The 25,052-nt window shown below is 34.4% G+C and overlaps 1 protein-coding gene across 4 annotated transcripts; it reads left to right on the forward strand.

Annotated features, from left to right (window-relative positions):
• Window positions 1–1,125: 1,125 nt before the first annotated feature.
• LOC136415669 (uncharacterized) lies at window positions 1,126–21,750 on the forward strand. Of its 4 annotated transcripts, XM_066400374.1 has the most exons (15): window positions 3,055–3,236; window positions 3,433–3,504; window positions 4,741–4,924; window positions 6,114–6,272; window positions 8,654–9,319; window positions 9,403–9,549; window positions 10,283–10,330; window positions 15,827–15,914; window positions 16,358–16,540; window positions 17,600–17,797; window positions 17,850–18,070; window positions 18,127–18,326; window positions 18,377–18,540; window positions 18,595–20,838; window positions 20,985–21,750. In XM_066400374.1, exons 1-15 carry the CDS (start codon window positions 3,160–3,162, stop codon window positions 21,329–21,331), a joined length of 4,998 nt encoding a protein of 1,665 aa, XP_066256471.1. In that variant the 5' UTR covers window positions 3,055–3,159; the 3' UTR covers window positions 21,332–21,750. The 4 variants fall into 4 exon arrangements, with proteins under 4 accessions (XP_066256474.1, XP_066256471.1, XP_066256473.1 ...); XM_066400377.1 differs by lacking the exons at window positions 3,055–3,236; window positions 3,433–3,504 and adding an exon at window positions 1,126–1,266; XM_066400376.1 differs by lacking the exon at window positions 9,403–9,549.
• Window positions 21,751–25,052: the final 3,302 nt, after the last annotated feature.

Consider the following 25,052-nt stretch of genomic DNA (forward strand, 5'->3'; position numbering starts at 1 on the left):
CATAAGCCTTGTTTATATATAATTTTATTTACTTCAAATGCAATAATTTCACTTTTGAAAATTATTCAAATGGAAATCGAAAAGATCTTGACTTCATGGTGAAGGTAAAGGTCAGTACATGATTATAAATATAATAGCAGCATAATAGTTTCATGTTTCATGTTGAGATGGAGCTACCATATCGACACATTAAAAAAAGTTAAATACACGACAGGTTCTGGATATATTGGTGAATGGAAGAAATTTCGATATTAATTGTAGATATTTCAGAAATAAATAAAAATGCAAGGTCCAAGGTCCAATCAAACCTTTAATGAACTACATCAATATTTTGTTTCAACTACAGGGTATACCTTTGGAAATGTCGGTTCGATAAGTTACTTTTCATAACTTGCAAGTCTTTTGTTTATTGCAATAATCATATTGTTATTAGTGGAAATCAAAAAGTACTCCTGCACCTCCAGATATCTTCTTAATCTTTATGCGAAAGATAAAGATTTTCAGTACTCTTCTCGGTCTCAGGATTTTCTTCATTTTTTCCTGCCTTTTTCCTTATAACTTTCAGCATATTTTACTACTGAACTGAATTTAAATTATGAGAACAAAGCTTTTGCCCAGTTCAGGTCAATGATCCATTCCAACAACTGGACTTTGGATAGTTAGTGTGAGATTTCCAGTATTAAATTATGAATTGGAATATTTTAAAATTGTACATAGTTAGAAATTACATTAACCTAAAATAACTGAAACCATGTTTTATTAGTTTGAAATTTCTACGATACTTTTTATCACAGATACAAATCTTATCTTCTTTCGTCGAAGACAATTATATCTCCTTTTTCTAATGCATTGAAGAACCTGAAGAAAAATCAATAATCGCTTCCATTCACTACCGAATTTTTGAACTTTTTTAGAGTTCAGCACTGACCAAAAAAATAAACAATAAATAACATCAAACAATTGAGATATTAAAACAATTTATGATTCAAAAAACAATTCTCATCCGGATTAAATTGGCAGTGTTATCCAATGGAAACCAGCCAAAGGCGTATGGATTTTGGCAAAAATACTGGCTCAACCTCACCGATGGTGGATCCCGGTATCCAGGAATCTGGCTTTTCTGGATGTTTAGCATGCGCACAGGATGTTTCTCGAAAACACTCGGTACCAGATTAGTCATTTGCCGGCGGCCTCTTTAAGTCTACATCTTTCGAAATTGCAGTCCCGGGTATTGTTCTTCGGTAAGAGGTTTTAAGATATTCGCGGGTGAGTTTTTTGGCAATATTTTGAGTTTTGACATGAGATTAGTTAACTTCCAAAAAAGATAATGAGATTTGTTTTTATAATGTTAAATTCAGAGTTATTGGTTTTGATGATAAAGATAACACAGTGTTTCAGGGATGATAATGAAATTAATCCCTATTAAAAAAATCAATTTATTATTTTCACAAATTACCCAAGAAAGGTCTTTCAAAATCTCTTTGGATTAATCAAATTATCTAACGACTAAGTGATCCATCTTTTTCAAAAAATGCTAAACCTATTTTTAGGTCTCTTTCGAAAGTGTCTGATCATTCGAAAACAATAACTGTTGTGGTATTTTCATAGCTATTAATTGCTGTCACGCACTCTGCGAACGAAAAATGATATTTTGCTATTCGCAGCCAAGTTGTTTTTCCGAACATTCATTGCACAAATTGCTGTTTGTATTTTAGAATAGCTATGTTGAAAAGCTATAAGAAAACGGAGATTAAATTTAGAAAATTTGCTTGGAGTTAGATGAGGAAATCATATAATTGAGAGAGATTAAAACATGGTTTTGAATTGAAAATAGTTGACTTGATTGAAAGATGTGGAGCAGAACTTATACATAGCTTTTTTTCCTTAACCTTATAAAACCTCAATGAACCATCAGGGAAAGTCAACATCGATGTGCCCTGAGTTTTAGTAATCTATAAATTTCCTTTATTTTCATTGCACTTTTGATGGCATTTCAGCTTTAATATATTAAATTTCAGCTCTTATTTCTTTTTGGAGAACGCTTTATCCTTAGATCCGTCACTGCTCGTAAGACTCCTCAGTAGTTTGAAAACATGGATTGTAGTAAAACAGTGGCATACAGAACAAATTTTTTTACTGAGGACAATCAATAAAAAATAAAATTTAACAGAATGCAATTTTGAATTTAGAAACAGGTCGAAAAATTACGTCAATGACTTTCAGTATTTTTTTATTGAGAGCAGTAGGAATTCTATGAAATTTGAACAACATGCATTTTAAGCCAATAAAGACAGGGAGCTCAGTTTGCAAATTACTAAATCAACGTCAACATTATACTGAGTGCTTTCAATTTACACGCTGACAAAAAATGGGTTCAAATACAGTGAAATCAATGGCATGCTACACAATTTGAAAGTCCAAAAAAACAAAAAAGAAGAATTATTTCGAAAAATTGCTAAATCCTAAAATGTTGTGATGCGCAAATAACGCACTCATGACCATACTATTGAATACTACATTTTCAAAACTATCCAATTTCTCAATATGTCTCAAAAACCTCGTGTTTAACTGAATTACAATTTCTATCTGGAGCTGCGTTTTTCTTCGAAAACAATTTTATTTTCGAATCAAAATTCCTATGGTGCTAAACCTGGATGTCAAATATGAGCTACGACTTCCACATGGCCCCTCTAGTCTTTCTTGAAACCTGGCACACGCCCAACGACCCACTTTCCAAACCTTCCTCCTTAAGACTATCATCCATCTCGTCATTAGTAGCACGTGGGAGTGCGTTTCTTGTAAGATTCTTATTTTTGTCCTGTCAAAAGTCGAAATGAAAAGAAAACTTTCGTGTTTCTAAGCACACTCCTCTTAAACCCTGAAGTTATTTTAATATATTTATAATCCACTCTGATCTTTTCAAAAGGTGAAAATGTCACCTAAACTGCAGTTGGTGCCAGAAAGTCCAATAGGAATGTGCTCTCGTCACGTTGTAGTATAATGTTTTGCAATCAAGTCAGTGTTCTAGTAATGTGTTGCTCCTATGAGAATTGCCTACTCATAATCAGGCAATTTTTCCAGGTTTCTTGTTTCTTCTTAGGTCAGATTTTTGTGTTTTTCCTCTCGTCGGGATTTTTCTTAAGTTGCAGGTAAATCGACATGATCAGTGACATAATCAATTACATTTGGCTGCTGTTTTTCCGGTATTTTTATGTCCCCGAAAGAGCAATTGAAGGGTAAGTTATCTCTTTCACATTAAGAATTGTTTTATATGAGCATAATAAATTATTTTCTATTAGTAAGTTAAAGGCTGCAAACATAAATAGAATTTTACTGCTTGTTCTAAAAGCCTTGTGGCCATAAACTGTTTTGTATGTGCCTGTGGGTTTTGTTCGAGAAACAGTCGTTAACCTTTACTATTTTCTTTTTCAGTAAATATGTTAAATCTTCTGTAGGAATTGTTATGGCTTATATTGTATGGGATCAATTCCAAAAGGCCAGAAGGTAAATTGGTAATCATTTTCGTCATAAAGTGCACTTTTGCATGATGTTTTCATTCATCAAAATTATCAATAGATTAGTTATAACCTTGGATAAGGCGTGTCCATGCGTAAAAATCAAAATAGATTTTAGTTTCAGCAAATTCTTTCAATTTTGAAGCAAAATTGGAATTTTATTTTGAAAGATTACCAAAAAACCTGTAAAATATTTAAATATTCGATATACAACGACTTTAATAATTCAGGATATTTAATAATTATATATATATTAATATTAATATTATATATATATATTATATATATATAATTTAATATTTCATAATATTTATCAACAAAATTACAAAAAATAATACAACTTCATGGAAACTGAGGATCTAAGTGTCAATGCAATGCTCTTCATTTAGTCCTCTATAGTTTCCTACTTCCAATATTTTTCTTTTAACATGTAACCTCCATTCAAGTTTCAAATTCTCATTCCAGAAAATATTTCGTAGATTTCTTATAGTGACCTTTTAATATAGCAAACGTGGAAATAAACATGGAATATTCATAAGGTTATTGAAAGAAAAACCAAAGGAGTTTTCAAACTTGACGATTTCATGAAAATTTCAGCGACATATTCTACAGAACGTCATTTGGAATATTTTGGAAACTAAATTCAAGGCAAAAAGTTTGTTGGTGAATCTGAATTTTCCAATTTTTAAACTATTGAGGAATTAGAAAATATATATTAAAATTTTCTAAGAGCCAAATCAATTTTATCAGCTAACCCCCTAAGGCCCACTAAACCTCCGTTTCCCAATAAAAATAGAATCAATTCTTTCATAATTTGCGACGAACCATTACAAATCTCCGAACGAATAACATTTTACTATGTGATTCAGGTTTAAAAGCTTGAAACTATATTTAAGAGCTCAGCCTTTTCTTGAAATGTTGCCAAATAACAAGCAAAAGCAATTTGCCCGACTTTTTTTAACGGGTGTTCCCGAAAAAATAGTTAAATTTAGTTACTGTTTCGTGTCTGTTTAAAGAAAAACTATTTACGCCTGTACTTTAAGCATACACTATTCCTGGATCTGAATTTCTTTTGTAAACTAAACCAGCTTCGAAAAAAAGTTTTTTCTATTCCCAAATTATAATTTAAGATTATATCAGTGGCTATGGCAAAAGTAAAAGATGCCTACAAAATTTTTGAAGAGAGAAAAAGTACAATACCTAAAAATGTATTGTTATAATACAGAAAATCCAGCATAAACGCAAACGACCTTCCAGAAACCCCTTCTATAATCAGCCTTAAAAAGGAAAACACTCACACAGACGAAATGTCGGACATGCAAGTTTCCATTCCTCAAAGTGGTGCTGTGGCCACCTCCGCAAATAGGGAGGAGGAAAGTGAAAGCGTGGAGGAAACTACTTTAACAGAGGCAAGTATTTTTCATTGTAAACAATTTCGGTAAATAAACTTCACCACAATATTTTCTGCTGGATAAATATGCAAACAAAGATTCGCATGTAATGAATTTTGGGTTCTTGACACCTTAACGAATCTTCTAATTGACTGTTACCTGTGCCAAAACAAGTGTCAGCCAAGTCCATTAATTTCTAATACAAAGTTGGTAACATAAATAATTTCTCGAAATTAATTGCAAATCTTGTAGATTTGGTACTGACTTAATGTGCCATAAAGTTTGCTTGTTAACGATCTTAAATTAGATTGAGGCGATTCCGTTTCTTGTGTCCTTATAATTCAATCGAAAGTTTGATTTTGTATTACGTTATGTAGGACCAAAAATGACTACCCAAGCGTTAACTTGGAATATTTTAGAAAATTCTCAAACCTTGTACTCACCCACTTGCATGCTATAGTAAAGTAGTAAAATAAAATAACGCTCCAAAGATTCTAAGTCCACTTGAAATATTTTGAAAGCTTCTCAGTCAGAATGTTCTAAAAACTTTGTCATTGAAGGAATGTAATATGCACATCCGAAAAAATGTTCTTTAAAGCTATAAAATATCCGCAGGTTACTGATTACCAGTATTCATTTATGAAGTTCAGAAAGCGTCAGAAATATTTTAAACACAAAAAGGCAAATGTTAGAAAGAAAACGTATACCAGAAACAACTATTTTCAGCTGTATTTGTATATTGTATGTTCTTTCATCAACATTTTGTGAGTAATTGTCTCTGTAAAGCATAATATTTTTAAGGGCAAATATTATAAAATACCACATTTTTAGGTGAATTCCTAGTCAAGTTATTTATTTATTAACTCTTCCAAGTTATATTTACTAATTTCCAAAAATTACCTAATTTACGAATTGTTATGAAATTTCCTCTTGATCATGTGCGTACACCCATCAAAACAGTTACTACAAATCCCTAAATACCCACCAACCAAACAAATATCCGACATAAACCGACTGCTATGGCCCGCCTTAACACTAATATATGTATATCTACTTCTACAACAGTTGTTTATCCAGAGATCTTGGAATTAATGCACCAGAGCTTTAATGCCTGACAGGTGTTGAACTCTAAATAGACTTCCTTGTATTACGTACAGATAAATATCTCTGGAAATTAAAGCCACAGAGTAACTGTCGTTTTATTTAGGTTTCGAAAGATTTGGGGGATTCGAAGATGCATCAGAAAACTGCTACTTTTGAAGGACAGGAAAACACTTCTTTGATGGAGGATCATCGCACTCAGAAAACTGAATCCACAAAGAATGTGATGCAGCAGGAGACCACCACTGTATCTGCGAATAAAAAGGTATTTAGCTCGAAAATTGAAACCTCAGAAAGTTTTTCTATGGAGGAGACTGAAGAATATGAGGTTGAAGCATGAAAGGTTTGATGTCGGTTTAGAGATTATTCCACACTGCTCTTTCCTTATTTTTCTTTTTTTTAGAAATTTAATACTTGTTTTATAATTTTGGCCCATATAAACATATGAGAATATAATACATATCAATATTTACTTTTATATCTATTGATTAAGGTTAAAATTCAAACCTATCTTTCCTTCTTTTTTTTGTGTTAATGTCTCTTTCTTCTACCGCCCTGTCTAGCTACAATATTCTCTAATCCTTTTCTACTTTTCTATTAAGTTTGCATTTACTTTAGTAATATAAGGCCGTGAATGTGATATCTAAAGGAAAGACACCATACAACAGAATGTATTTCACCATTTTTGTATCTATGTCATACCGAGGGTTATATAGAACTGGCGCTTTTTTCTGACTTCTCCTAATGTAGTCCTTTTAGCTTATCTATTAGAGAGACGGGCTGTTTTTTGTTTAATTACTCGCTTATGTGGCTATAACTATTAATGACACATATGTATTTACTATTCCAAATAAATATGTTGATGATAAAGATATTGTTAAGTAGTTTTTTTCCAGACTGGCTTCAAAATGTTATGAAATGTGGGCCTTGGACGCGCTCAGTTCTATATAGCCTGGTCCAGTCAGTGTTTTTGTACAGTTTTGTAACGTTTTGAAGCTTCAGTTGCATATTTTCCTTCTTTTCGAATTTTTAATAATTTTTTTTTGTTTTTCATTGTTGAACAATCCTGTGGCAGTTAGAAAACCTCTAACGATTCCCCTTAATGGCAAAATTTACAAATCGAGTGCCTTGGATTTTATTTTCCGAATTTTACCATTTTTCTGAGTTACTCCTCAGTTTCAATGTACTTAATCAAGCCACGTATGTGGCAAAAAATACATTTTTAACAAAAACGTTAGTCAATAAGTAAACTTATAAACTTATTGCGCAGTGGAGGAAACCACTATAAACATATTTTACTTACATTTTTTTACTAAGTCACATTTTTTATGCAAAGGTAAAAAAAATTATGGTTGTTTAAATCCATTTATTTACATTATTCATAATTTAAGTAAGTTTTGTCACTTTTTAACTTTAATTCAAACCCTAATAAAATAATGGCAAGATAGCTTGAGATCCAGTTATAAAGTAAATTCAACTTTTAATTCTGTTTATAGACCGGCGTTGATATTTACCTATTGTTTTACATAATATGTTTTCCCGACAAAGATAGAAACCATGGGATTTTTTATTATTTAGAGATCCAGTATTGTGGAAATCTGATTAAGTTATGATTCAAGGAGAAATATTTTCTAAATTTACACAATTTCATACAGTATTAGAAAATAACAGAAAATCCCGCTCAAATGAAGCCAAAGTTTTGATGGATTTTCCTGGTTAAAATTAACTATTTATAATTAAATTTATTCCAATTCATAAAGAATAAATTAATTGAATATTTTTTACTATTTGATTTTTGGCCAGTTTTGTAGGGGTTTTATCCTAATGTAGTACCATAGGGATCATCTCTTAGTTGGACGGTAGAAGAGCAATCTGCTATTTCACGCAAATCGATTAGTCGCTTCTCTTCTCTTGAGTTTTGTTTATTTAACTGTTTTTGCGTGTTCGTCATGCTGGTAGCAGATCCGAATCACTTATAACTGAAAGAAAATATTTTTTACAAAAAGCTAAAATTTTACTCAAAAGTTATGAAAATTTGTGCCGCTTAACCTAAACTAGTGATGCCAAATCTTTCCAGACGAGCGACATTGGTAAATATAATACCCTTTGCGTTTGTTCATGAAAACCTGGAAATGTTACATCTAAGAAGTTATTTTCATGGTTTACTGAGGGAAAGATAATGCTCTTTGTTACCGATGTGGAATTAAGAATAGTTCTTTGTCTAACTTTTAGAAGTTAAACCAACTATATGTTTGGAAAATTATTTAATTTTAATACAAACTTCTAGGACGCAGTTTGTGTTAACAGCTTCTAACTCCTGTACATAGAAACCTATTGAGAAACCCATCTACAGAACTCAAATTTGGGGCTCTAAATTTGCTATTACTCTTCTTATTCTCTGATAAATGAATCAATAGAAAAAATCCGCCCCAACTAATCAAAGCCTCATTTGGGTAGTTTTTCAGGGAATTGTTCCTTTTCTGGACTTTAGTGCTCAGAGAACGCCACCTGGTAAGTTCAATGTGAATCAATGTTGTGAAGGTATGCATTCTGAAGCTTATCTATTCGATTTACGCCAATCTGCTCACGTACTGTTTATCACATCACAAATCATGTGTATACTACAAACTAAAAAAAATTCTTCAGGATCTCTTGGAGGATGAAAACACCAATAATCAGCGACTACAGCAAAACTACTATAAACCTCTACCTTTGCATCAAGTGCAAAGCTTCAATGAAGTGAAACCTTTTGAGCCACTCAAGCCTTTTCAACCTTTGAAACCTTTCGAGCCTCTCAAATCGTTCGAACTCGCCAAAAAAATTGAGGCAGAAAGAACTGTTACTATCGCTAAAGAACCGATTATAGACGAAATAGAGAGTATTTACTCTGACGCTTTAGCTCAAATTGGAAATATTGGTTCCAAACAACATTCTCCGTCTCAGCAGTTAGAAATTCCTCCTCTTTTAGATCACACTAAGCTCTTAGATTCTCCAGTGGACTCTAACAATAATGAGCAAAGCTCCTGGCTTCCCTTAGGATATACTCCACATGAACCCTTATCTCCATTGAAGTTATCAGACTTAGAAAGTTCTTCAAAGGTACTTCCACAGATTACTCTAACCAGCGATAATTGCAGTGATCTGTCTAAGATTTTAAATAATAGTAAGGCAGAAATAAAAGAGGAGAGTATCAAAAATTCACTCAAAGAGATCATATCCGACTTGGATAATTATGCTGAGAGGGACAGGGAGCTCAAGCAGGACGATGGTGGAGGAATTCTGCCCTCATTGAAGCACGACATTTTAATGCAGGTAGCAGAGTTATTTAAGCAGCACTTTAGCCATTAGTTTCTCATTAAATTTCTAATGGTGCATTCATTCAGTGACTGTTTCAGAATCATTTGTCTAGTCATCATTCAGGGCAGCGCCAGAACAAGACCTGGACGGCCACTTTACCATCACGTCTACCATCCAAACCACCTAAATATCGTCCTGTGTCTTTACCCCCTGAGGGTAGTTTAAGTCGATTTTGGGATCAGCAGGTAGTTATGTTTTAAAGGGGATTTTTGAAACCTTTGGGGCAAAAAGAAAATTTTGGTTAGGTCGGATTCAATATCAATAGTTCAAACCTCTTCAGTCGAGTTTTTATTTTTCAAGTCATTATATTTATCTCTACTCATTTCGAAGATATATCGCATAAAATAAATTGTTTTATTCGCATTTGAAAATTACAATACAGGTCATTTCGTCTCCTGCTAGCCTTCACTCGTCGAATCAAGAAATATTTCCTCAACATTCAGTTACTTACTTCATAATTCAATACATTCATTCATTCAATTCAGTTCATTCAGTTAATTTACAATTAGACTGAGATTGTACAAACAATTTTGAGTAAGTACTTGTTGAGTTGAGACAAAAATCATAACAACCTTTAAGAATTTGGGCCTCTATCCCATAAATGTTCCGTTGATCAAACAGTGCCAATCTCAAGAAGTCTGAAAATCTCTTTGTTGAGCTAATGTCCATTCAATTTGAGGTAAACACTGCGCGTTTCTTGCAATAAAGAACCCATGATGAAGTTTACACTGAAGTATGCAAATTATGATGGGTTATCTAGCTTGATTTAACAAGTAAACTTTCCAGTTTCATTCCATAACCATTTCTGCTAGTTCATAAATATCTACATTCGTTAATTTTGTCAATTCACTTATTTTTCGTTCTTTTTATTAAGGTTCACTGTTTCTAAATTGTGTTAAATGTACAATTATTTTTTAGATAAATCAAGAGGTTACCGAGAAGTATGGAAAATCCGAAACTGAACAGGTGAGTCGAAAAATATCTCCCTATGCAATTTCCATAATTATATTATGATAAAAATTTCCACAAATTTTAAGAAACTTGACATAAATCTTATACTCATAATAAGTTAAAAATAAAGCACAACTGATATTTTTGAAAAATCCCAAATCATTTAATTTTAATGTTTTTTTTTTAATAGAGATCATCAGCATATTAGTGGTTTTACACTCCAATATCAAAAGCTTTTCAACGACAAACTTTCATTTAACATAACTCTCTATTTTCCCCAATTTTCCTCTGGCATAAACGCACAAGGGGAACAAATTATAATCGAATCGCAAACACCGTAATACATTAGTAGTTGCGCCTAAAATAGCTCCAGCCATCACGGATTTCCAAACAACTGAACACACCAAATACCTCTCTAGGAAAAAAAACGTTTGTGTTTATATAGAAAATTGAATATGGTCTAATATTCGACTGAGCCTGGATAGATTCGTTTTGTTCTCCATAAACACCTTTAGTAAAACGTGGATCGTTGATTAGAACTTTCGCTAATATTGGAATTCATCCAGAAACAAACTTACATTCGCTAGGTGCTTGCTCAGGATATTTCTGGAGCAGTACTTTGTTATATAGATTTCACACGATCGGTATTATCAAATGCGGTCGTAATCCAGATCTGAGTCCAGAAAATTATCGTCTCTTTTGCTTCCATCGCGATTTCACTGAAATCGACGTGTCGGCCGTGTTTCAAGTGTCGGTTGGTTCGGAAAGTGCTATTTTCGGGTTTAACTTATAGTGACGGGCTTATATTTAGATCAGAGGCTGTAAAGTAAATAATGCAGAGAATTGGCTTGATTTTGTTTATTGCATAGAGCCAGGCATTTATTTGGATTGTAAATGTTTCGGGGGAAATCCTTGAAATCTCGTAACGATGCACTAACAATCAATGCTAACTTATGTTAACTCTTTTTGTCGTCTAAACAGATTACGTCATCATATGCTATTATTGTTTTATAGGGTTTTTTTCCCAATAATTTGCACTAATAAATAAGAGGTAGATGAATAATCAGATTGGTGACTCCATTTGTGCGTCTTTAATGTGTTTTACAAGTTTTTGGCAATGCCTGATGTTGGTGTGAGCGTGTCCGACATAATTTAATGCATCAAGAATTTGCCAAAATAACCATTAGTTGATCAAGCGAAAAACAATTATTAATGAACTATTATTGATCCTTACCTATTCTAAAATACATATAGATATTACAGCGCATTCGAATAACTATACTATATTACATGTAAATCAGGTCGAATTTATAAACAGAAAGAAACAAGGAAAGATGGCTCTCTGATGGCTCAAACATTATGCTCATTTCTCTACATTTCAGGTTCATCATTCAAATGAATAAAGATAAGAAAACATTCCGACTCCCCTCTCTCTCACGTAGGTTAGACTTGCTTCTTTGTTTAAATGTAAAAAATTGTAAGTCAAAAGAGAGCAGTAAATACAACGGCAGTTCTAACTCGATTCACTTCAAAATTTCATTACATTGAGGTTAGGTCAAGTTATTGAACTACTAAACTCTTAAATTAAAAAAGTGAAGCAAAGAAAGAAAACATTTTACCTTTTTTAAACATTGTGTCTTCGTAAGTCTCGCTAGAACCATAATGAATGTTTAAATCAAAAGGGTGAAGCAAATGCATCCTTTTTAGGTTTCAGATTTTCTCTAAATCAGGAGCCCTAAAAAGAGAAAGAAACGCGTCGTTAATTCAGGCTTCTCTAGTTCCCCAATTTCTCTCCAAATCAGGTTACAGAACTAGTGAACTTTTTAAGTAAAAAAAGTAATAATAAGAAGCAGGGATGTAGTAATTTTCAACGGAGTCCCTTTGCTTAACATCTCGTGCACTAGGATCAATGTTTAATTAAAAATACTAAAGGGAATACATTTCTTTTCGTCAGTTAGTTCTAATCATGTGAGAAATATAGGAATTACACTTTTCCTATTTTAAATTAGGTTTCACTGAATATAACCTATACTAGAACTGATTTAAGCCTTGGCAAATCTGCATTAATCCCATTACTTCTTCTTTATTACTTACTTCATATAAACCAGACACTGTACCGCCTTGTAAATAGCACTTTTTAAACCTATCACAACGCATATTCAGGCGCCTACCATGCCCAAATAGCCCACTCAACCCTGAACCGAACATCAACCCTCAAAATCAGCCATGCGCCTAATATCCAAGGAGATCGATTCAAAATCCACCCAACGCCATGGCGGGTCCTCATATACCATAACCAAGAAGTCATACTCCCTGACTAAAAGTGTTAGTGGTTCTCCGTTTGTACCATCATCGGCACCGTCCACTCCCAGTGGACAGCCTTCGAGGCCCTTTGGACAGCTGCAGAGAAGCCAAAGCATTACTGAGCTTATAGAATCGAATAGAGGGTTCAAACCTTCAGATGCTACAGATCCTAGAAAAAAGGCCTTTTTGACTAATTTGACTCAGAGAGTGTTTAAAGTGGGATTGGTGAGTATTACCAACAATACTTGAAATATTGAGACTATGAATAATTTCAATGGTTTCTAGAGAAACTGGAAAGTCAATCATTGTTGACAAGATCATTTCTGAATCGCGGTGCGTTGGATGGCAACTCACAAATTATAAAAACGGTGTTCACCTTCTTGTATCCGTTCGAAAAGAGCGGTTCATAATATATACGTATATATAATAAAAAATAATATAAAAAAGTGCTATAAAAGGTACTATTTATGCTAAGAAAAAGTACCATTCATATATTTAGATTTAAATTTATCGACAATTTTCAGTGCACTTCTAATAATACGTAAGAGTAAATTATATTTAATAAAAGGTCAAACATTAAAGAGAGACAGTCAAGAAGGAAAGAAAATCTACGAAGCTTCTAAACAAGGTTTACTTTGTAAAAAATCTGTCGGAATCTGGTTAAAGATTTGAGGTATTTGGAGTGAATTATTAAAGTTTAAAACTCGACGAACAAAGCTCAAAAATTTTAGAGAGATCGGGACATCAACATACATAAATTAAAAATATACATACATGTGTATACCAAAGGTTCGAAGCTGAATCATGATGGTAAAAAATCGTTCATTATAAGTGTAAAGCTTAACTAATTATAACCAGAAAAATGAGAGAGGCGATCAGAGCAAAACGAGTCAACTAGAAGTTGAATTCTTAAACTGTACACTTCGTTAAGTACTCGAATATTTGCAATTTAAGGCAAGTTTATTCTGGCATTTAGAAGTTAACCTTTTGATCAAGTTCTAACTGGAGACAAGTTTGAACCCTCATTGCGTAATCCACAATCCTGGCAAAATATCAAGTATTGTTGAAGTTTTCAATTTCGTGATGTCAGTGAGGAGTGTTAATAAAGTGTTGTTAGTTAAAATTATAAAGAACATCAAATTTGTAGTTACAGGATTACATACTATGTGTTATTATTTTTAGATGAAATTTCCAAGGTCGAAAGGTACTAAAACTATGAAGAACAAATATTTCCCAGTTTAAAATATCGGGATTTTATTAACAATTATTCTTTAGTATTTAGGAAAACAGAGCACTGCCTTGCAGCAACTCAAATTATCCTCCGACTAGGATACCTTAACGTTAAGAGAAGCAACTGACGTTTGCAATCATGTTTGCCAAATTTCCCGTGTTATATACAAACACAAAAACTATAACTATGAATCCGTTTATTATTTCAAAAAGGAGGAGGATCAAAACCTAATAAACATAGGCAATTACATCATAACCAAAACTAATGCAACAAAATGCGCAACACATGGCCGGCACTAACTCGTAGATTAGCGGCCAAAAGTTAATAGACGTTGGGAAAATGCGCGTCTCCCATGGAAAATTGAACTTTCCGATTTTCCGACAACTATTGTGAAGCCGGAAATATCCAGTGGAGGAACTTGTGCGGAATTTTTCTGTTGCTAGTTTCAGTGCGCATTTCGAGTTCGGGAAATACAGCCGGAAACTGGAACAAAGAGGGTCGGCGAATTTTTTTTTAGATCAAAAATCGTAGTTCGATGGGATTGAACCGAAGTTGTGATATCGAAAATGTTTTTGGGAGGTGAGATTTGCACGATAACGCGAAATCGAGAGGAGTTTTTTAGTGAAAATAGTGACAAACGATCGGAGAGAACAATAGTGAACGACTACAGCAATGGACTGTCCAAGCAAAGCTGGGATACTAAGCAAAATCCTGGAGTTCTCAAAATAGGAGAAAGCGAGAAAACCAAAGTTAAGAAGGAGAAACGTGTCCATTTTGAAGTATGTCGCATGATTTATAAATAAAGTTCTGATGTGTGAGGCAGAAACGTCGAGGAGTAATTGAAGTGCACCTAAGCTGCATCAGGTGTCTATAATTAAACACCTTGAGTATATTAACCTAAACACAATAAGAGCTATTTTTCATTTAAAAACAAACCTTTAGGTTAGATTTTCTGATCTTGATTATTAGCATCCAACGATGTAAGCTTCAAGTTTTGAATGATACTTAAAGTAGATTTTTTAATTATGTAAATGTTGAAATATTTCCAACCACTGTATGAGAATGATGCAAAAGATTTTTAAACTTTGGGAACCTGGCCAAAAAAAAACATTCAAAACAACTGTATTTAGTTGGTTTGACTAAGATAACTGTGCCAAACAGCAGTAAAGAAATGATGTCTAGAACAACTCCACACATTTTTGGGTTACTGTCAAAGCGACAGCTCATGAAGTATTAATAAATTTTGTCAAGTAATTTCTGGCATGTCCTTCCACTCTGGGACACCTACATCTAAGTAGGATAACATTTCAGGAATCTGAAAAATTGTTATTATTCTAGTAACAATAATGAAATTATAGAAACAATGGCGAGGTAAAAATATTTAACTGATGTAATCTATAATTATTGGAATTTCTCAAATTCATGAACTGAAAATGTGGACACCTATAACTGATGCAAACACACGCCTTCAAACTTTAACCCATGTTGTCTAGAGTGCAATAAATTGCTTGCGAGGTTTTTTTTAAATAATAACCTATTATAAGAGGTGGTTTTCTTACATGTTCATAATGCAAAAAAGCGAATTCTTTCCAGGACAATCCCTATCTTTTTTCTAACTTTCTTGTCTATTAAGGATAATTTTTGCTTTATGGAAGGGTGTCTAACGTTAGGTCAAAAATGCTCAGATATTCATTTAATATGTCCTCACCAATGAGAACCTTAAGGGAGGGTGGCTTCTTTGCATTGGTCGTAATTTAAAATAAGGCGGGACTTCTCCAAAACACTCCTTATATGGTACGTTATTCAATTTTATTCAGGAAAATTTCTTAGTTTATTCTGATTGGCAGAATTCACGGTGATCCTATCGCTACCAATTAAATTTAGATCCAATTGTTCTTAGTTAATGAAAAATAATGCAGTTACTAAACAATTACGATGTTTTATTTGTTTTATTTGAGTACTAATTTCTGTTTAAGGATGAAAATGCCCCTCCAGCAAAACCCATCGATCTGGAAAAGATATTTACTCCAGCGGATGGGGAGCAGATCCAACCTAAATCAGGCAGTAAGTTATATTATTATTACTATTTCTAAAATTTTACAAACCTTTCTGCCGTTATAAAATATAAAAAATCATGCATTCAGACATTCTTCAATAATCTTCAAGTTCTCAAATGTAAATGTTTTAACTACAAAAAAAAAACAGCAAAGAAGCTGCCTACGACTCGTTACTACAAACCGGGTAAAACGTAAACTCTGACACTGAAAAACCAAACAATTGTGTCTTATTACGCACTAGTGTGTATTTCTTTCATTGCTCCATTCTGTTAACCTTGATGAATCAAACTTGGAACGCTGAAACATATGGATATTCTCAACTAGTTTGTAAATTACCAAAATAAACTTCATTTTCTTATATCTAAATATTTGGGATAAAATTTGCAAGAAAATAAGTTTATATTATGAAGATGCCATGGATTTAAATAAAGCTTTGGTTTTGTTGTTTAGGAAAAATGTTTGCATCATCTGCATTCTACGAAAAGGGCTTTCACCCCACAGTTGAGGACCAGGTAAAGCTTGCCAAGAGGATTTCCAGTTCTCTGACTGACATCAGTAATCAGAAGAGCAAGGGACTGCAAATGTATGTTAATCGAAAGAAGAGGTCAGTGAAGTGGGTCCATGAAGGAGAAGGTAAGATATATGAGTGGAAAAACCTGTATTAATAAGCTATCAGGCAATATAATATTATCGGTCATTAAATGGATGACGTTTGATGAATTACTAGTTATAGATTATATATAATTATAGCAAATCAACACTTTCTTTTTAGTACAATGAATCTGCAGATATTAGTCCTGAAATAATTTGAACTAATTCAAATTTCTCCAGAAAAATCTTCCAAGGCTAGCTAATTACAAGCTTCTATTGTGCGCCAATAAAAACGTACTAACTGACATTTATAAAAAGCTATTTATATTCAGAACAAATAAAATTAATCATATCTTATACGAAGTGATTTTCTGACGTGTCTCGTTTCTTGATTTCTTCTTCTTGAAATCATGTGAGAAATAATATAGAAGAATCTGTAATTAGTAAAGAAATTTTATTTCCGAAACCATTAAACCCACATACACTCGCCCTAAGGCAATAGCACCTTTAAGAATATTTGGCTGACTGCCATTGCCCATGAAAGAAGTCAGAGACGGATCTAGGTAAGGGTAGGAGAAAGCCTACAACCATGTTCTCCTTATTTCTTCAAGGACCTGCTTGAGGGCGTCACGTAAGGCCTAAATAATTTGTTTTAAGACATCAATTATTTAGGCCGTAATTGAGGGTAGCGGCAATTTCAATTTTCCCTTGATGCGTCCCTGCATCATTATCGTGTGATCTAATTGTAACGTAACCCTAAAAATAATCCAGATAAAGTGAGCCTGTCAGTATTAACAAACGATCCAACTACAGATATTAGTGTTAATCGTCTCTGGACAACTACCGTCTCTTCCAGTTGTTCTAATTTTAGTTCCAACACATTTTCCTTAAACCAGGTTAGTGACACGTCAATTTGTGATACATGAGGTAAATCTGTGTAATACCATTTTAATACCAAAACCACCATCCCTATTTTTAACCTATTGGCACACGATTACTAAACCGATTCGCTCTGGACATACCCAAAATTCCCTTAAGCGTAAACAGAGATATAAATAAAAATAGCATGTCATTGAAACTCACTCTCAACAAAATTTTCAGGAAGGGCCACAACAAATAAACCAGAACTGACCGGCGATGGCTCTGGAAAGAAAGACCCTCTTAAGCTTGTTATGAACCCAGCTGGACAGGTACATGATATCAACAGTCTAAGAAAGCAAGGCTATACATTTGAGACTGCTTTATCACCTGAAGTGTGCTTAGAGATCGTCAAAGGGCTTAATTCTCCCAAAGGAAAAGGTGTGGAAGGTTAAATTGATATAAAATTAGGGTTCATTTGAAAATGTCTTAGGAGCAGAATTATTCGCCAAAAGACGTAAGAGATCAGAAAAGTGGGTAGTAGCTGAGACTAACGGAACTAGACCACCCTCCACTTTGCCAGACGTTATAACTCCAACACCAGCTTCAAGTTTAACCCCGTTCACCCCTCCAGCTACCAACTTACCACCTCCCAGTTACCTGCCAGAGACCCAACAGAGATTAGCCCATAAGGAGAAGTTAGACGAAATACAAGTAATTTATCTTCATTGACTATTATTTGTGAACAAATTAGTTTTTAAAATTTGAAGGAAAAATTTACTCGACCACGCATTAAACTCATCAAATCTCCCTGGGACGCGGCTCTGGAAACAGGATCAGTGGAGGCAGCATTCGAAGTAGAACCAACTTGGCCCACCAAAGGCAACTTTGTAGCTCCGGCTGTAAATTCCTACGAGCAGGCACTTAAAGACGACAATCTGGCTTCGTGGACCGTTCCCAAAACCAACGGGTAAATCCTCATTTTATTCTTATTCGTTACCAAAAAATACTTAATCTCAGATATGGTGAGCAAAAGAGCTTTGCTCACAATCCCGCCTACAATAGCCAAAGCATCAACCGAATAGTGGACAATTTGCAAAAAGGGGCTGCCAGCAATGTGGATGTTTACAAACCCTCATTACCTCAGGCTTGGAATTCTGGATCAAATACTAAATCACAATATAGTAAGTACCTTGCACTTCTATGCTTAATACGTTGCTTAATTTTACGGCTCTTAGGCAGCATTAACGCAGCTTTGGATAACATCTTTGCTTCCGATAGGGAAGAACAACGACCCACCTCTCCATTCCCTACCATTCCTGATGTATCTCAAAACCCTGAAAGTTTAAACCATTTGGCTTCTGAAGTTATTAGATCTGTGACTTCCCCTTTTCTGGAATCGAGGCAAGATCTCCAAAAAGAAGCTGAGGAGTTGGCTATAAAGAAAGAGGAGCGCTCTCACTCCCCATTTCCTTCAATCCCTGACGTAATGATCGAGCAAGAAGTGCTAGAAAAGGACATTCAATGCTTCAAAGAAAACCAGGAAATTGAGCCTTCTTTAAGACCGTCCTCATTATTTCCTTCAGTACCAGATTTGACTTTAAATCCGGAAATGCGAGAAGAAAACATTTTAGCTTTAAGAATGAGCCCTGTACCATTTAAGGTACAACCGTCAATAAGCTTTGATGGCGCCTTTGAAGACACTCTTCCACCTCCTCCAGAATTCATGGATGGTAATAGTGACAAACCATTTCCCACTATTCCAAACATTTCCAAATATCTAGCTACGGAGAAGCAGGAATCCATGCTGCTGAGACCCATAGCTACCAGACAGTTTGCTCCAGTTTCACTCAGCGACAAGAAATACGAACTCGGCTGCTTCAGCCCAGTTTTGGACATGACTCCAAAACCATTATATCCAGAATTCAGCTTCGCTGTAAGTGGAGATACTCAAGTATATGAACGCACCTTTAGAGGACCTACGCCAGATTCGCGCACCATCCAATCAGAGATGTTTGAAAGTCAAGGGCACTTTAATGCCAGAGTTAAATCTCCCATCCAGATTTTTGTCCCGGATGAAAATTCTACCAGTGTTGGCTCAATTAATGGGGATATGGAAAAAGAAACTACTGAAGCTAAGCATTGCGATCCTCATACTAAGATCGTGGTAGAAAAGGTGAAAGTGGAGCAAAGAGACCCGGAAATTGAGGAACATGCCAGGAGGCTTGCAATTGAGAGCAATAGAGAGAAGGCTGAAGCTATAGTATATCAGCAAGGATGCTTCAATGAGCTAAAGTACATTAAAAAGGCTTATGATATAGTGGACACTTATGCAATTAAGGGGATGACAAGCATTGATGTTGAGTATAAAGATTTAACTAATGAGGAAATAGAGGGGCAGATTGCTGGAGAGATCAATGGACAAGATGAGGTTAAGTTTAAGGAAGCACTTCATCAGTCGTTACAAATGAATGGTGTTGAAAATGAAGGAAAAGAAGAAGAAAAGGAAAAGGTTGACATGAATTTAATTAATAAACCTGAAAATTTGAAATTAAAAGAAGATTTGGGCCTGGAAATTGAACCAAAAATCTGTAAGAAACCCCCAGGAGCAATAATAGGAGCAAGACCTCTATTTGGGGAATTAAACATCAATGATGAGTTCAAAAAAGCTTTAGTGGGCAAGAAGAAATCATGGCAGGAGAAGCGCATCAAAAATGCTCAATCATCCAGAACCGTAGAGCAAATAAAGGAACCCAATAAAGCCCACTTCCAACACACTAACATAGAGTCAACTGAAGAAGGCACTGAGAATTGTAATTTAAAAACTATTGTAAAATCAAGTGAAAAAGCTGAAGTTGAGGTGATCAAGCCCAGTGCCAATGAAGAGATCGAAAAAGTGTTTTATGAACAAAATCGCGAAGTTGATTTAGATTTCCAGGTTGTCAATGGGCAAATTATTGATCCCAGTACATTTGTTAATGGTTTTCATCAAATGAAACAAATGCCTGTCGCTCAATTTACTTCTATAAATCAAGCTGAGAATAATGGATTTGGTGATCAAAATTGTAAACTAACGCAGAGTTTCACATCAGAAATAGATGAAGAAGATTATGTAAAGATCCCTGTGAAGTCTCTTATTCAGACTTTTGAACAGTCGATAATGCCCCCTATGCAATACAAGCATATAAGGGAACCTCTGCCCGATGTGGTGGACAAACTAGCTCCTTCCAGGAGCCCCAACGTGAAGGATCTCAACAAACTGAAGCAAGCAGAAGAGGACTTTGATAGCATCTATTATGTTACCACTTCTAAGGTGCAAAGTTCCACCTATCCCGCAATGGACACTGCAAGATTATACTCGTTGGAGCAGTCAGAGAATAGTTCTTTCTGCAAATATTCCTCTTCCCAGATGGCACAACACTTGTCCTCCCAAGTTTCTTCTTCAAATGAAGTAGAGAGTGCTTGCGAACTGCAGTATCAAGGCAAGGCTTTGCAGTGTTTGTTTTTTCTTGTCCCGTTGATTAGTGTCTGGCTCAAGTGTTCTTGTCATTTCTTAATGAATTTACTTAAATTATAACACTAATAAATACGCTTTTCATTTTAATTTAACTGAATTCTTGTTGATTAGGTCCAACAACTCTTCTTAGACCTCAGCAGAAAGCTCCTCCTCTCTCGTCAACTTACAAACCGAATGCAGCTCTTTCAGTTTTTACACCCAAAGAATCAAGTAGCCCCTTACCAAGCCTCTACACCCCTGCACACAATGCCCATGAATCACTTGGATATCAAAATACCTATCAACAACCACCCTTGCAAACCTACGATGACGCAATCTTGTCCGCTCCCCTACCCCCACAAAGGAAATTTAATTTGGGGGGTTTTCCTACTTATAATACCGCTGCGAGGGGATGGGGACAAAGCGGGGACATCTATAAGCCTTTGACTTTCGATAAACCTCCATATTCAGATTTTTGAGTTATTAGGGAGGTAATGATCCAGAACCCTAATTTCGTCCAATCCTCTAGTATGGATTGTCGGACAGAGATGAGTTTTGGAAGTGGCCTCTAATATAGATATATTAAGGGTGATTGGAGCTTTTCAGAAGAGAATATTATGTATATAATGACTTATTAATAATTTTGCACTTTATAATTTACTAACTCTCACAAACATTTGTTGTAATCCTCACAAACATTGATTTGTACTATAGAAAACATTGAGGCAATTCGATATATTACGTTTGTTGTTCTATATACTGTTTTAGTGTTAGCCATAGGAAGTGTTTTTTCTTGGATTTGCTTGTGCATATTTTTAGTTCATCAATTATTGCACCTTATTATTTAATTTTATTGTCTTATTTTAAGTTCAAATAAATAAATCTCGAATTTTCACAAGGTATTTTCTTTGCTCTTCAAGTGAGTAGTTTGATTCTTTCCAGATGAGGTTTAACTTAATCCTATGAATGCTGAATATATTAATTTTATCATCCTTCACATGTTTTATTAAAATTCTTTTCTGTCCCAATTGAATATTTCTCTTATGCCAGGCATTATCTGTAATTATAATTCGCTTAATAATAATTAGTTTCATCGACACTAAAACTCAATTTCCCATATATGTACATATAATAGAGATTATGTAGAGATTATATACACTTTATGCCTCTTTAGTCTTGGATGGATATTTTTCCGCTAAATCAATTTTTTCATCTTTATCAAGCTCTATAAAAATATAATATAAGGAATCAAACAAATATCGACATATCCACAAATTCATTTTTTTCCAGTTCCAATACCAGTAACAAGGTTTGGTCTCATTTTGGTTTAACACATTTCATATCAATCGTTAGAGGTGCAATAAATTTTGGGGTTGCCAGAGTGGATAAAGGGCCACCACATACTCAACGTAAGAGACAGCCTGTATGAAGAGAGATATGTGCGAATCAATTAAAAAAATATTAGCAGATCTTAAATACCCGAATTATTATACAGGGTGTCTTTAAAAGGTCTTTACAACGCTCTACCATAGGTAGCTGAGATCAAAATAAAACGATTTAACTACATTTGTCTTAGTCCAAAAGTGGATAATAACCAAGCTACAGGGTGGCACACAGCAACAGAGCAACAGGGGTTAATTTTATTCGTTGCATTAATTTTTGTTTTCATTTACATTCCTTTCCATTTACTTTACAAGCGTTTCTCTCGAAAATTATTGTTGTTAGCGACTTGATTAAGGTATACCTTTTTTAAGCAAAAATACCGCGCAAATACGTTTTTTTTATCAAAAACTGATTTACCGTTAAAAACAAAAAAGTTTGAAAGACCTAAACAAGTACCTAATGCGTATACGTGGGGCCCTCTGCGATTTACCGAAATTTTGTGTGTAGATATGAATTCCTCATCCCGAAAAACCTCCTTGTAGAAAATTTCATGAGTTTTCTTCTTGCCATTTAATAATTATGGCTAAAAATTGAATTTTACATTTCAACTTTGCCACCCTGTAGCTCGGTTATTATCAACTTTTGGACTAAGGCAAATGCGGTTAAATCGTTTTATTTTGATCTCAGCTACCTATAGTAGAGCGTTGTAAAGACCTTTTAGACACACCCTGTATATGTTTATATTTTTGGATAGTTTGAGCATTTTGATGTGGACTAAGGTGCTTATAGTAGTCCCTTACAATATTTCGTCAAATTTTTACTACAGTCAGGTGGTTGTGTTTCATCGGAAATGACAAATCAGAAATTTGCATGAGTTGATATAAACGAATTAAACACCCGGTAATTCTCAGCCACTGTTATTAGGTGAGCAGTGTTATTTTTACGGTAGAACGATGTTGAAATGTATAATTTGTAAAGCCCGAAACAGACAATAAAAGCTCAGACAAACAATTTGAATAGCTCATTAGTAAATCAAAATGGTAACCACAGCTCTTAATCAACAACAACTGTCCTATCTTTTCTTAACCCTGCTAGGGAGCAACCCTTCGGGAGATTTAACCGACAAAGTGGAATTCAGAGTGAATGGAGATAATTTTGATGGTTCTTTGGCGGTTCCCAAATGGGTGTTGGCGCAAATGGCAGGATCAGTGTTAGGATATGCCACCGACAATGAATATTCCTTCGACGATGATATAATGCCGGCATCCATTAGGATTGATCCAGATTGGTTCCGAATCTACGTAGATCTAAGTGAGTACGACCAGGAGACTGACAAAGTTAAAGTGCGGAAGTTAAGTAATGACAGTGTGAAGATTGAAGGCAGCAAGAAGTCTTTGAACAAAAACGGAGCCACTACTGGTAGAACTATAAGCAGGAATTTCCGGGTGCCTAAAATGTACGATTTGGAGAGACTTACGGCCATAATTAGCAACAATGGGATCCTCCACGTCTACATTCCTAAGGAGAACAATAATGTGTTTTTAGTTTCTAGGGAGAATGATAAGTACATACGTGTGCAGCATTAGCGCAGTATTTTATGCAGATATTTTAGAAAACAAGTGTTTTACTTACCAAAATTTTTAGAACAAAATGTTATATAGTATTCAGATCGATTCCTACTTATAAATCCAACTTTCCTCTGAATCTCATTAATCCCATTTACCAGATACTTGTAAACACCCCCTACATTATCTTTGGAGTTCATATTTATAATCCGTCTAGGAACATACAGGACAAAAAGTGTAACGACCTTTATATATCATCACCACTCGTTTAATACGTTTTGCATTGATATCCTTGTAACTCTACTCAATATCCGTGTAACGTTTCTTGTATGTGAGAATTAACTCGTTAACTGCGTACCGACCTCGCGTAGAGTAACGTAGAGGCTAATTAATTTGGTATGAAGTAGGTGCAGGGCGAATATCCGCGTCATCAGCCTATTTGATGTACATTGTATGGTTTAAATTAGTATTGAGTCATACAATATTTGAATATGGCATATTTATAAATTTATCAAAAATGACTTGAAATATAATAAAAGGAAACGTAAATTCTCTATTTAGGAAAAAATTTAACAAAATCCAAATAGTAACAAATAAACTAATCATTTCTAAAGAAAAATATTAAATAAAATATGTAATACTAAAAATAAGTTAAAATAAACTATATGAAATTAAAGTAATAAAAGAAACAAACTAATTGTCATTTGGACATATTTCTGGGAAAAATGTCATTAATGACGTCATAACTCGTTACTCTGACATTTTAGAAATGAACTTCTTTAAGTCGAAATGGAGGTCATGCATCCCCATCGAAGACCCATAGGGTAAATTTTTCATATTACTTTCCGTTTTCATGAAATAGGTATAGGGACGTCGAGTTTGGGACCCCCGTGCTATCCCTAAACAGTTATATCGCTTGACGATGCATAACCGCGTCCACCGCCTCCCGTTAAACATTGCTATGACACGAATTTACGTCATCCTCGTTCAACGTGTTAAAAGGATTTTCCTTAATGGTGCGGCAGTACCAAACTTTGACCAGACTCCACAGAGTTGCTTGGGTGAATAAATTTGCCAAAATGTTCATTGAACACTAATCGTTAGGAAGGGGTTTGTCTGTTTTTTTTTTTACTTGGTACTCTTCGATTGTAGGGTAGAAGAGGATTATAAATATTTGGTAGCGTTCAGGATTGGCCGCCAAGACTTCAATACTTGATTACAAGTTTTCGATACCTAATGAGATTAGAAACAT

The sequence above is a fragment of the Euwallacea similis genome, chromosome 20, assembly GCF_039881205.1.
Source record: "Euwallacea similis isolate ESF13 chromosome 20, ESF131.1, whole genome shotgun sequence".
Classification (NCBI taxonomy): domain Eukaryota; kingdom Metazoa; phylum Arthropoda; class Insecta; order Coleoptera; family Curculionidae; genus Euwallacea; species Euwallacea similis.